The 12,352-nt window shown below is 43.8% G+C and overlaps 1 protein-coding gene across 8 annotated transcripts in view; it reads left to right on the forward strand.

Moving 5' to 3' along the window:
• SEC31A (SEC31 homolog A, COPII coat complex component) overlaps nucleotides 1-12,058 on the forward strand; it is a 47,098-nt gene extending 35,040 nt beyond the window's left edge. For 3 of the 8 annotated variants that reach the window (XM_082315821.1, XM_082315822.1, XM_082315826.1), the window contains 5 exons: nucleotides 3,628-3,686; nucleotides 5,861-6,139; nucleotides 6,530-6,649; nucleotides 9,581-9,652; nucleotides 10,598-12,058. In XM_082315821.1, coding sequence (XP_082171947.1) covers nucleotides 3,628-3,686; nucleotides 5,861-6,139; nucleotides 6,530-6,649; nucleotides 9,581-9,652; nucleotides 10,598-10,777 — 710 coding nt within the window. In that variant the 3' untranslated portion in view covers nucleotides 10,778-12,058. The other 5 variants (XM_082315823.1, XM_082315827.1, XM_082315824.1 and 2 more) reach the window with 4 other exon arrangements.
• Nucleotides 12,059-12,352: the final 294 nt, after the last annotated feature.

Below are 12,352 nucleotides of genomic sequence, written 5' to 3' on the forward strand. Positions count from 1 at the left end.
GACATTAATGACAATATTGGTCAACTTGTAAAATTGTGTAATCCACATAGACAGCAGTCTAACACATCCTGCCTATGTCATTTTAATAACAGGAACTGAAGCAGTTGTTATCTGCATTGCCTTGCCAGATTTCCTTTCAAAAATAAAAGTAGTCTATTCTAGGCTTTTTATAAAACTTTCCTAGAACTATCAGTGCTGCTTGTGTTTTTCCCAGCAGCTGTGGTGAGAAGGCAGCCAGTACAAAGTGTCAAACCTTCAGGAACCCAAACTCAGGCATCATCTCTGATTCCTGGCAAATGCCAGTCTTGATGCAGATGTGGACTCCAGGGCACGGTGAGGTGCTGAGGCCAGGTGGCTCATGCATGTGGGTTGCTGGCACGCAACTGCTGCCTGCAGCTGGAGAACTATGGAAAGAAGACAAGAGGTATCTGAAGAGCACACTCTATCCTCTTCTAATTTTTAGGTTACGACTTTCAAAAAACATATAAACAAGAAGAGAAAAAAAATTACTTGGTAAATGCAGAAATGACAGTGTACATGCTTAATATGCTTAACCACCAACGTATTTTCCGGAGTAGCTGCATTGCTTAGTGAAGGACGCCTTGGCATGAGATCCCATAGAACCACAGAAATCTGCAGCCAGAAGTAGATCTCTAAATCTGTAAATCTAGATCTCTAGATCTGTAAGTCTGAATGTTCCAGTGCAGAGTGTATAGTGATGCTGATCTTGGCTTTGAAGTGGTGTGCTTTTGTGTGTGGTGATGATCTCATCTGGGAACATCATGTTTCACTTTGCAAATGTGATTCATTTAAAGGCAGGGGTAAGGGAGGAAGGAAAAAATCTCAAATTTGAAGTCTTGAAAAGCACCTTACCTTTGAACTGGTTTGGATTTGAAGATGCATTTAAAGAAACAGTTCTATAAATATCTTCTGTTTTTTTCAAATGCACATAACATCGGTATGTTAAGCTGTGCTTGGAGCTCCAGTAAGCAAGAAAAGCCCATATTTAATTTCATTTTCAACCTGTCTCACTTTGTGATAGATCTTTGAACCTGCTTTCAAGGAAGTTTTAATTTTCAGATTCTTGAATCTTGTTTGAAATTGTCATAGAGCAATTCAGAGCTAAGGGAAGGTTTGCACCAGAACTATAAGCGCACCAGACCAACCCCAGGGACAGGAGTTCTCATCCCTGATGTTTCTCTTCTCTTTGAAATGGCGGAGGCTTTATTGGCTATGTTTTGCCATTTGGATTTGTTGCTCAGTCTGAGCAGGCAGCGTGTCTGTTCACATGGGTGTAAAGCTGCTGTGTCAACATACTTTTTTTTTTTGCTGAGCTGGATGCAGTTGAGAGTGTGCCTTGATTTGGGAAAATACTTCACATCTACCTTGAAGTCAAGTACTTTAAGCATCTCCTGAAAACCTTTCTGGAATGGTAAAACAATGGTGAGAAGAGACTTGCCAAGAGTAATGGTCTGTCGGCTGCACTGGCTGGTAGGAATAGAGAATGAGAACACTGGAAGAGATAAGAAAGCGGGCCAGGACTCTGCAACATTTGTTAGAAACAAGTAGAAACAGTGATTTACTGCATGGAAAGAGCAACAGGCTTGTTTTCAGGGAAGGCAGACAAAAGCAATTCCACAGGGTGGTTTGGACAAATGACTCGTCTCTAAATTGGCATTGTGATTAGGTTAGGCATTTTTTCTCCTGACTTCTTGTGCTTATTGAAACTAAATCGCTAATCAAAAATTACAGACCAATTGTTTTGTTATTTTCAAAGAAAATCTTTTTTTAGTTCTTTGCATTTTATCTGCAGAAAGCCTACCAACTCAAGACCAGGCCTCTCCCTTTGCAGGTAAACTAGGTACCACCTAACCTGAAAATAATTACAGCCGCTACATGAAATTAATTGAACAGACATCAACAATGCATATGTTCTTTAGAGAACATTAAGTGCAATGCTGTTTGCCAATTAGACTTTAATCAAATCAATTTTTAATTCCTTAATTAAAACCAATAACAACATATCTGGAGTTTTTAACCACAGAAGAAAATTCTGGTTTTCCTTTTTTAAAGCAAATTATTCCAGGAAATTAACAGCCATAACAGTCTGGGAGATATCCTTAGCGTGTTGCCACTATCAGCACTGCAGAAGTTAAACTTCTATATCAGAAATACTCTGGTTTTCTGGATAGAGAGGAATAGAGGAGCCCCTGGGGCACACGTCTGTTGGGAGATGGCACTGCTTTTCGTTAAAGAGAAAGCAGATGTGAAAAGGGGTTTTAAACTGTTTTTCATTTACCCCTTTACCATGCTCTGGATGTGGAACTAGTTTAACAAAAGCTCAGGAGCACATGAAATTTCAGATAAATTGAGCAAATTCTGCAGTGATGTTAAGTTCTGCTGTCTAAGGTGAATTCATCATCTGCTAAGTGAAAAACACTGTGGTGAAAAAGTCCATTGAGCAGGGATTTGGTTTTGTTGGCTTTTTGTGGCTTTGTGCAATAAATCCTGATTACTTGGCGAGGCCACAGTAATGCTGAGATACAATGCTGTGGTCCTGATTACATGCGCTCTGTGATGAGATGGGCAACTATTTCTAATGCACTAATGTGAGCTTTGGTGTACAAATCTTGCAGCTGCATGGAGCATGCTTTCTTGGAAAAGCAGGAGGTGTGGTACAGAACAACACCCCAGACTTGGAGTGAATCTGCTCAGACATCCTCTGTGCTTCTTCCAGTTTCAAATAAATTGCCCTTGGTGCAAAAAGCTAGATTTTGCCACCTTGCTCCAGCAGCTCTGCTCTGCTTTTGGGACACAAAGCACCTATAAACATGCTGTAGCTGGTAGGGGAAACCTGGTTTTATGGCTCTTCTGTGTCTCCAGGGTGGCTGGGTGAATCTGGCCTGAAATGTTTAAGACTCCTGTTGCTTCTTATGCCTCTTCTTTCTGTGTTGTGTTGCTGGGGAACATCTCTTAACTGTCACGTGTAAATCCATCACAGTATGCAATCACAGCAGCAGCTCTTGGGAAATGGATGCAGCTTAATGTTGTTCTTATTCGGCTATGGTTTCTGACACCTCTGCTGCCGATTCATGTTTATAATAATGTTACAGTGATCATGGGGGAAAAAAAGTTCAAAACTCATTCTCATTCCTTCTCATATGATACAGATAAGAGAAACTTTCACTGGTAACTGAAGCTGTCTTCACATATACAGTCTGTGTAGCAGAGCTGTGTTTTGGGCATGGTAGGCAACTGCCTGCCTTTTCAAAGGGAATGTCTGCTCAAAGTTTTTTTTCCTGCAAGAGAAGAAAAAGTTAATTATAAAAAAAAAAAAAAAAAAAAGGAATCAACTTCTGTCAAACTTGAGAACAGTTGGTCAAGATGCCAAACCTGCACAGTGGGCACAGAGCCCAAAGGGTCTGATGGCTGGGGTATTGGGAGGCTCTGGCTGGCGCACGAGCTGTTCTGGCCCCCAGTGAAGGGCAGAGGAGCAGGCAGGTGAGGGCAGGCTCTGCCAGGCCCCTGCCAGTAGAACCGTGGTGGGGAGCTGGCCCAGCTGAGCTCAAGAAGCCATCACTACCCTCCTGTGAGGTACTTATAGTCTCTGTTTTCTTTCTGTCCCAGGGCCTCAGAACGGCTGGAACGACCCTCCTGCTCTGAACAGAGCTGCCAAGAAGAAGAAGGTACTCTAGAAAATCCTGTCTTGACACAATGGAGTGCTGACCACTTGAAAAGCAGTAACTTAAGCTGCTCCTGGGAAACTTGCTGGCAGGAGAAGGAAAAAGAAGGGTTAGCAGCAAACAAAAGCTGCACTTCATGAGCAGAAATGGCCTTTATGCCTCTCCAATATGCATTATGTCTCTCCAAATATTTAAGCCTCTTAAAGAGACAGTGGCTTTTTGCTAAAGTTGTGATTGTTAATAACAACATTGATCCTGGTTTGAGGGAAGAAAATATCTCAGACTATTTTCATCTGCAGTAAAGCAGATGAGTTTTGCAGGAGATGATACTTACGCAAAATGATGAAGCCATGTAAATTGTTAGAGATTACTGACTTTGCTGGAGCTGAAAGCAATTTATCCTGATTAAGGGTCTGACCCTGAGAGATCTGCTGAGAGTAAGACAATTTTTGTGATGGAGACAATGCAGTTTTGTAAAACGGATTTACATTGCAGCAGGACAGAATAACTGGGGACACTTGACACAGAGCAGAGTGAGCCTTTTCGTCCCCTGGTGCTGCTGTAGTCTTGCCTAGCTCCACAGCAGTGTCATCCACTGCTCTCTGAGCTTGGTGCATTTGGGAACCAAGAGTCAGTCTGGAGTGTGTAAAGTGCGGGGAGGAAAAAAAAACAAAGTCGGAGCTTGCAAGTTAAGGTCTGGATGAAGGTGAAGGCAGAAGTCTCCCTTACCCTTTGGGTTTTGGTCTCTCCAGTTAAGATTTCTTAAGCTTTTGGAGGATGGATAGGGGATGCTTTGTGTGCTCCTGACTGCCCCAGTGCTGGGACACTTGTCACACAGCAGCCAGCATGCTGCCTTGAGGGCTTCAGGCTCTTAAGTAGAAGGAGGAAAGTTGTCAGTGAGAATAACTGCTGGACCTAAGAGCTCAAGAAACAGCCTTCTGCAAACAGGGTTTTTGCTACTGCCGTGTATGTGTGTGTCAGCCAGAATATCTGCCATAGCCAGGGTTTGAGGGTTGGCTCCCTTCTAAATGAGGAGTTGTGTTTGTTGCATTCCGTGTTAGGTATTTAACAAACCTCTGTCAGAAATGTTTTCCTTATGTCCACTGTATGAGGGAGTGGTTTAGGATATTATAAAATGACTCACCACCTGGGCTATCGTAAAATAGAAGAACCGTCTGGCATTTCAAGCTGCAGCGTAATTTGCAACTGTTTTCCACCTAAGAACTTATCCACCACTCAAAAGTTTATTGCTGTGATTCATTGCTTTTATAACTGACTTCGTTGGTGCTGGATTAGGAGTATTTTTCTTGCTGTCCCAAACCACTAGCTTAATTCCAGCATCATTCATTCAGGGTAGCATTCAGAGTTCTGTAATCTTTCCTTTTTTTCATGCACGCCCAAAGAAATGTGTACATTCCTGTGGGAGCTTTTTCTTTTGTTTGGATTCCTGTATGATGCGTAGCAGAGACCAGTAGCTCATTTTGTTGTTTCTTCTCTCTACCAAATGTTTCCGAAATGCCCCTGTGTAAAGACTGGCAGATGCTCAGGGATGAATCTGAAATGCACTCATAATCTGTCTTAGCGCAAACCTGTTTGCCAGAAGCTTGAAGGGCTTTCAAGAGCTTTATTGGTGCGTGTTGCTAGCTGTGACCTATGTACTGCATGGACAAAAATGTACCCTTGAAAGCGAGGCACAAATATCTAAATATAATGACCCAATAGTAATAATAGATGTAGGTGTGGGTTAGTTTTCATTAGTGCAACTCTTCTGTTAGTGCTGGTCCGCCAAACCTCTGTTTTGTACCCTTAGCAGAGGAAGAGTGGCTCTGATTTGAGGTGGCTGTACACAGCTCTTGTGGCAAGGGGCATGCTAGGCAGACTGCTCCTGCCCTGTGCAGGCAGGAGGACAGGCAGAGCGCACAGGACTGGAAATGCTGGAGGATATTACTGCCCCAGGGCACTTCTTACTGTGCAGCTGCAGCCAGAGGAATGGGTTTGTTTAGCCAGAGTGAAATCCTGTATTGCCTGCCCCTGTTATTTCTATATCCTGGGGGCTCAGCGCTCTGCTTGGCAGAGCTCTCAATTGCTGTGGGTTGGGAAGTCTGTAGGAGCTGGGTGTTGTGCTCTGCCTGCGGCAGCCACGGCAGCATAAATGCACTGTTTGATTTTTTCCCCAGGTCCCCGATAACTTCCTGCCCCCAGTTCCCATCACCTCCCCCATCATGAACCCACTGGCGGATCCACAGTCTCAGATGCAGCAGCCTCCGGCTCCAGCACCGGCACCACCCACGGGTGCACCCAGCTTCCAGCCTCCGTACCTCCCTGCAGGGCAGCCAGTGCTGCAGGGTGGCTACCCACCTGCTTCCCAGCCCCTCGGGCCGTGCATCATGCCACCTGCTGTGTCCAAACCCAGCACGGAGGGGGCCCCTGGGGCCCCAATCGGCAATGCCATCCAGGTAACGTAGCCCAGCATTGCATAGTTTTGGTTTGTGCATCAGCAGAGCCTTGCAGGCTGGGATCCTGTTGGCCAGGCATTTTTTGTACCTCCAAAATGTACTCCAGAGTTTTTAGCTTTGCACCATGCTGGCATTTTGCTACTGCAGTCTTCAGCTAGACACTACTTCTTTGCAGTTAATACTCTAGTCAGTATGGACAACAAGCTGCTTCCTTCTGCAACTTCACAGCTCTCCAGAGGGAGTGACAGCAGATGCTGGTAATGTCACCTCCACACACCCACAGGGAAGAAACAGGAGTTGGGCCAAGCTGGCTAATGCCACTTGGTTTAGTTGAAAACAACATGTGGTCACAGTGACCTCGAAAAGCCTCACCTGCTCTCTGTTTCTCAGCACGTGCAGGCACTGCCAACAGAGAAGATTACCAAGAAGCCCATTCCTGAGGAGCACCTTATTCTGAAGACTACATTTGAAGCTCTTATCCAGAGGTGCCTGCTGTCTGCCTCCGATCCGGTAGGTCTCTGCGGTGTTACCAGAGTACCCCTGTGTTTGGGTGAATGCACTGGTATCTACAGCACAGCTAGCCATCATAGTCTCTCCAGAGATAGCTTTTTCCTTCTAAAGGCTGCTTCGAGCAGCCACAAGCAATGCATAGAAAAGCCATATGCATGTAGGATGTGGCAGTCTGGGGCCAGAGCACAGCCCAGCTGCCTGAGCACTTTGACAGTGGTCCTTACAGCCCTCACCACGGGCAGAGCACAATGGTGCTGCTTACGGGCAGGGAACTACCCCATTGCAGCCCCCTCTGCTGCTGTCTCCTAAGGAGGAGGGTTGGACTTGGTTACAGTTGGGGTTTTGATGTTGATGGTTAAAAATAACTAAATAAATAAATTCTAAAACCTTCAGAAAGGACTGTCCTTCCTTCTGTCAGGTGATCACTGTGGAGGCATGCCCTGTACATTTGCTTAACTGCTGCTTATAATTCAGAGCAGGAAGCAGTTGGTATTATGCCAGGTCTGAGCCGAGGCTCACATACCTGAGTACGTGCCACAGATTTTGATCTGTGACTTGTGATTTCTGATAACAAACTCATTTCAAAAGGAAACAACAGGTGGTAGAGAAGTGGAAGGTTGTGAGCTTTAATACGACCACCGGAGATGGATAAGAAAAACATTTCCTATGGCCATCAGTACTTTGTAAATGAGCTATCCATCTCCAAGCTTCTCATTTATTTCCAGTGGTCAGTAAATAACACACTACCCCAAAGCCCAGATGCTGACTATTCAGCTCATGCCTGCTGCATGCTGAAAGGTGGATGATGAAAGACTGGCTGGTGGTGTGCTTTTTTTTTTAGGGCTTTGTGCCCTAAATGTGCTTGGTCAGGAGCATAGACTCACACTCCTGTTACGGTGACTGGGAGCTGAGCTGTCTGAGGGCTTTGTGGCAGTGGCTGTGGGAGTATATTGGGCGTTCGGTGTCACTTCTGTCTTATGTCCACTGTACAATTTCAGCTGGCTCTGTAGTTTAGACTTGGTATTTGCATGTACATACTCCTTCTTTCCCCTGTGGGTCTCAGCCCAGCAGTTTCAGGGTGGACTCGCCCACATACTCCTTTGCAGCAGCTTTTCGAGGCCATAGACCTTTCTTTGGACAGACCTCATAAGGTTCAGCAGCATTTGATTGCTCAAAATCCTTTCTTTAAAGGTTAGGCTGTAGAGTGCAGGGATAGAAGTCGTATACTGCATGGACCCTTTGACCTTCTCTTCCTCTGAGTGCCCCTTCTCCCAGACAAACGAAGGCAGAAGCATTCAGTTCACATCTGCACCCAGGGATTGCTTTTCTGCTCTGCCAACACATTTTGCTTGCTTCTTGTTAAGTCTCTCTGATTTTGTTAGGCAGAGCAAGCATTTCCAGCACGCAGCACTGAGAGACGCTGCCCTGACTGTATACGTCAGTTACTGTCAGAACAAATGCAGACACTACTCAGTTATTACATGCTAAAGGAGAAAATGGGAACAGGAAGCAAAGAGTGAGAACAACCAGTTTGCACTTCTTCCACCTAATTTCCTTTGGCTGGAGAGATGTCTTGCTGTTTGCTAAACACAATTTATTCCTCTTTGCCCTAGTCGGCCACCTGTAAAATGAAAATAGTATGTATGCCTTTTCACTGGTTTTGAAATAAATGTTCTGAAATCATGTATCTGAGAGAGTTAGCCAGTCCAAAAGAATTAGCCAGTTTCTTATCTGCTCCTCCTGGGGTCCTTTTTCCTTAATTGTCTCAGTTCCTTGACAACGTAACTACTGCTAAGGAGTTTTCCACACATGGCCTGAGAGCCACGTGCTGTGTTCTCCTTTATGCCCTTTGCCATCTGAACAGCTTTCCCTAATTTCTGGCACAGCAGGCAGCCACCAGTCTGTCTTTACCCCTGAGCTAGAGCGTTCCCATAGGCTTTGTTATTTGCTGTCTGGGCAATTATTTAATCCAAGGAAACTTCCAGTTGCCAGGAGAAATGGCACTATCCTAAGTGAAGATCGATTGCTGTGCACACTGATTCAGGAGGAACTTCTATTACTCTTGTGCACTGATACCAGTTCTACTGCTGTTGACCCCCTTCTTTTTGTGCTTCTGTAATTGTAACCTTGATGCTTTATTACTCTTCTATTATTCTGGATTAAAATCTTCAATTTCTGTAGCTGTTTGTTTAAAAATAAAAAGTGGATAAAAATGCATTTCTCCAGCAGCTGCTGTGGCACTCCAGGTGGAATATACGGGGATTATTTTAAGAGCCTTTGGTGGCAAAATAATTCCAGACAAATCAATGGGTGGTTTACTCTATCTAAAATCATGGAAGCACGAAGGATCTGTAAGGACAGTTTGGGTTAGGCTATTAGTTTTTCTGTTGACAGTAAAAACTTACAAACTCCTGGTTTTACTAATCACATAATGAAAAATATAACTAGGATTTGCCATAAATGATGACTGAGTTGTACGTACTTAGACTTCAGTGACTGTGTGTGCCCTTAAGCTCTCATTGAAGTTGCTGGATACTTGATTCCAGTAATAACTTTATCCAGCTATCATTATGCTTTTCCAGTGAAGCATAGAAAAAAAATTTGTGCTGCAACTCAGAATTCTGTCACTTTCCATATCAGCTGTACTTTGGGTTTTGCAAATGACCAGTGGCTTTTGGGATGCACCTCTACAGTTTACTATTCTTTGGAGCTAACTAGAGCAGTTACATGTGGAGAACTACAGTCATATCATGTGGTATTTCCTAGCAAAATCAGGGGAGAGAAGTACAGAGTAAAGAATTCAAATGATGTGCTAGGAAAATGTTGTTGAGAAAGGAATTTCAGGTGCTGCATGGACCTCTTTGCAATGGTATCAGATCAGTATGGTGTTCTTAAAATCACTGTGTTTTAACGTATTTATTTCTCTTGCAGCAAACCAAGAGAAAACTAGATGATGCAAATAAACGCCTGGAGTTTCTATATGACAAACTTAGGGAACAGACAGTAAGTTCTGTTTTACATTTTCCCCCTCACCCCGATGAAATATTGCAGGTATGGCCAAGAACTTCATCAGTAGTGTGGACTCCTCTGCAATACATAGCAGGTGCTTGGTCTTTCTTTGGAAGCGTGCTTCAGATCCATTTATTGCATGTTTTCATGCATTTCCCAGAAATGGCTAGGTAGTGTGCTTGGCCCCAAGTGCCTGTGCAGACTTTACAGTGCTTTGGGTTCATCTCATGAGTTTTATGGTGCTGTGCAGGGACTGCGCTGAGCCAAAGAGCAGAGCTCCTTGCAGTAGGCAGTGGGTGAATGCATCCAGAGGGTCCGTGTCCCCAGCTGCTGGCAGAATGAGCCAACACAGCAAGTTCCCCCGCTCCCATTGGGAAGTGAGAGAGACACAGCCTGGGGTCAAAAAAAACCCAGAAGATTTGGATGTTGGAGGCTCGCTGACTTCACTGGAAGGCAGATGTGCAAGTACTTTTGAAGATCTGGTAATTTTTCCAAAGCCTTCCAGGAGCTCTCTGGCAGAATAAAGGACTGGACTTAGATCTCTTAGTACCTTAGGATTAGAGTGGTCTAATCCTGTTGTCTTTGCTGAGCAATTAACTTTACCCCAAAGGCATAAAAGCTCAGTAGGTTTTTCATGTGCCACAATCTGTCACAGCAGGTCTCCCACCTCAGGAAATTGCATCCAGGGGCTGGCAGTGAAGGCTTGCAGAGCTTTGCAGTACTGCAGAGAAGGTACATTCTGGTTGAAGTCTGCTGTTAGACTTCCCAGTGACTGTTCCCAGTGTGGCATAGCTCTGAAGATGGCTCTCTAAAGAAAGGAATTAATTGCTGCACCTTCCTGAGGGCCAAATGTTACACTCAGGATTTCTGTTTTTCTAGCACTAGTGTATGCGCTGTTTTTTTCTTTCTGCTGACCTGCCTTGCCTGGCTTCCTTGCAGCTCTCTCCAGCCATCGTTAGTGGTTTGCACAACATTGTCAAGAGCATCGAAACCCGCAACTACCAGGAAGGACTGAACATCCACACGCACATAGTCAGCACCAGCAACTTCAGCGAGACCTCTGCTTTCATGCCTGTTCTGAAAGTTGTCCTCACCCAGGCCAATAAGCTGGGTGTCTGAAGTAACCCTGCACTTGCAAAGCCTTGACGGTTGCTTTTCCAAAGAAGTGCATTTCTACAGCAAACATGCAGGAAATGGACCAAATGCTAGTCCTTACGGCATGTCATGGTAGAGTGCTGACAAATGGCATTACACTCTCCCTGCAAAATACTTCATTCTAGGAGGGCTGTGGAGCCCTGGTGCTTTTCTTTTTATTTTAATCCTTTTCCCATCCCTAATGAATCTTGTCTACAAATAGTATATTTAATGGATGATGCCCCATATTGTCAATTTTTAGATGCATGTTATACTGCTAAACAGTGGCTTTTAATAACAGATATATGTATTAAAACAACAAGATAGGTTGTATATCAGACCCTAAAACAGATTCTTCCCTTGCACCCCACTGTTCCTTATCCACCAGATTAAAGAGTCTGATCGTATTATAAGTGTATTTGGTCTTTCATTTTATGAAACTGCTTGGAGTTCTGGTATTACATGTTTAAATAGCTTAATTTTGCACTGGAGCAAATGAGCAAAATAAAGGCTAACGTGATATTTTCAATAAATGTTAATTTATTAAAATGTGTCCTTATGAAGTGCAACTTAGGGATTTTTTGAACCTGGAGTACAGTGGGGTGGCTTTCTGTTGTGTCCTAGGCATGAAGATACCTTTTCCTCCATGCTCATCACTAAAAGCTCTGTTTAACATTTATATGGAGAGGCTTACATTTCAAGGAAAGGTTTAGCAAGGATTCTGAACACATCTCTGTATATTTTTAAAAGCTAAGAGCAGAAATAATGCAGTGGTTTAAGCCACCCACACAGAGACATGGATATTTAGTGTGTAAACAAGGTGCAAATTGTTTCTTGCAGTCCCCTAAACCTGGAGATTGCTGCCTGTGCTGCACTGCTCGCCACTGCGAGGGCATGCTGCACTGTGAAACTGTCAGCATGCTTCTGCTGGCCATTAGCAAGTTGGGTGGGGTGAGTTTCCTGTGGTACAGTTGGAGTTGGCTTTAAGTTTTAAAAATTTGAAACAGTGTGCCATGAATAGCAAGTATGTCTAGGAAGAACAGCAGTTGGAAGAAATGTCCAGGTTTAAAAAAAAAAAAAGGCAGTTTTGCCTGAAAACTACCTAAAATATCAGTGCCTGTGGAATGTAGAATTACCGCAAGAACTATTGTAAGTAACAATGCAAATCGTTGCTGACTTCTGTAACTTAAACTGATTAGGAGTTACAGATTTGTCAGGCAAAACAGTTCCATTCCTCTGACAAAATGGAGCTTAATTTTATTTCCTTTCCAGCATTTTCTGACCACATAAGCTTTTATAATTGGTGAATATAAAGCATCAATTTGGATTTGCTTTGCTTTGGGATTTTAAAAAACAACTGGAGTAATTTTCTTCCCCTTGATCTAGGTTATAGGTTTCCAAGCAGTGTTTTAAGTAGATTGTATTCTGCTCCTGTCATTGGGAAGGTTTGCAGGTATCCTTTATTCATCCATGCCCTTCATAAAAACCGCTTGCCCAGCAGGCTCTGTTATTGGCTGAATCACATCAAAAACATTATGTTAATGCTGCCAGAAACTGGTA

Source organism: Platalea leucorodia, assembly GCF_965183815.1.
Source record: "Platalea leucorodia genome assembly, chromosome: 6".
Lineage (NCBI taxonomy): Eukaryota > Metazoa > Chordata > Aves > Pelecaniformes > Threskiornithidae > Platalea > Platalea leucorodia.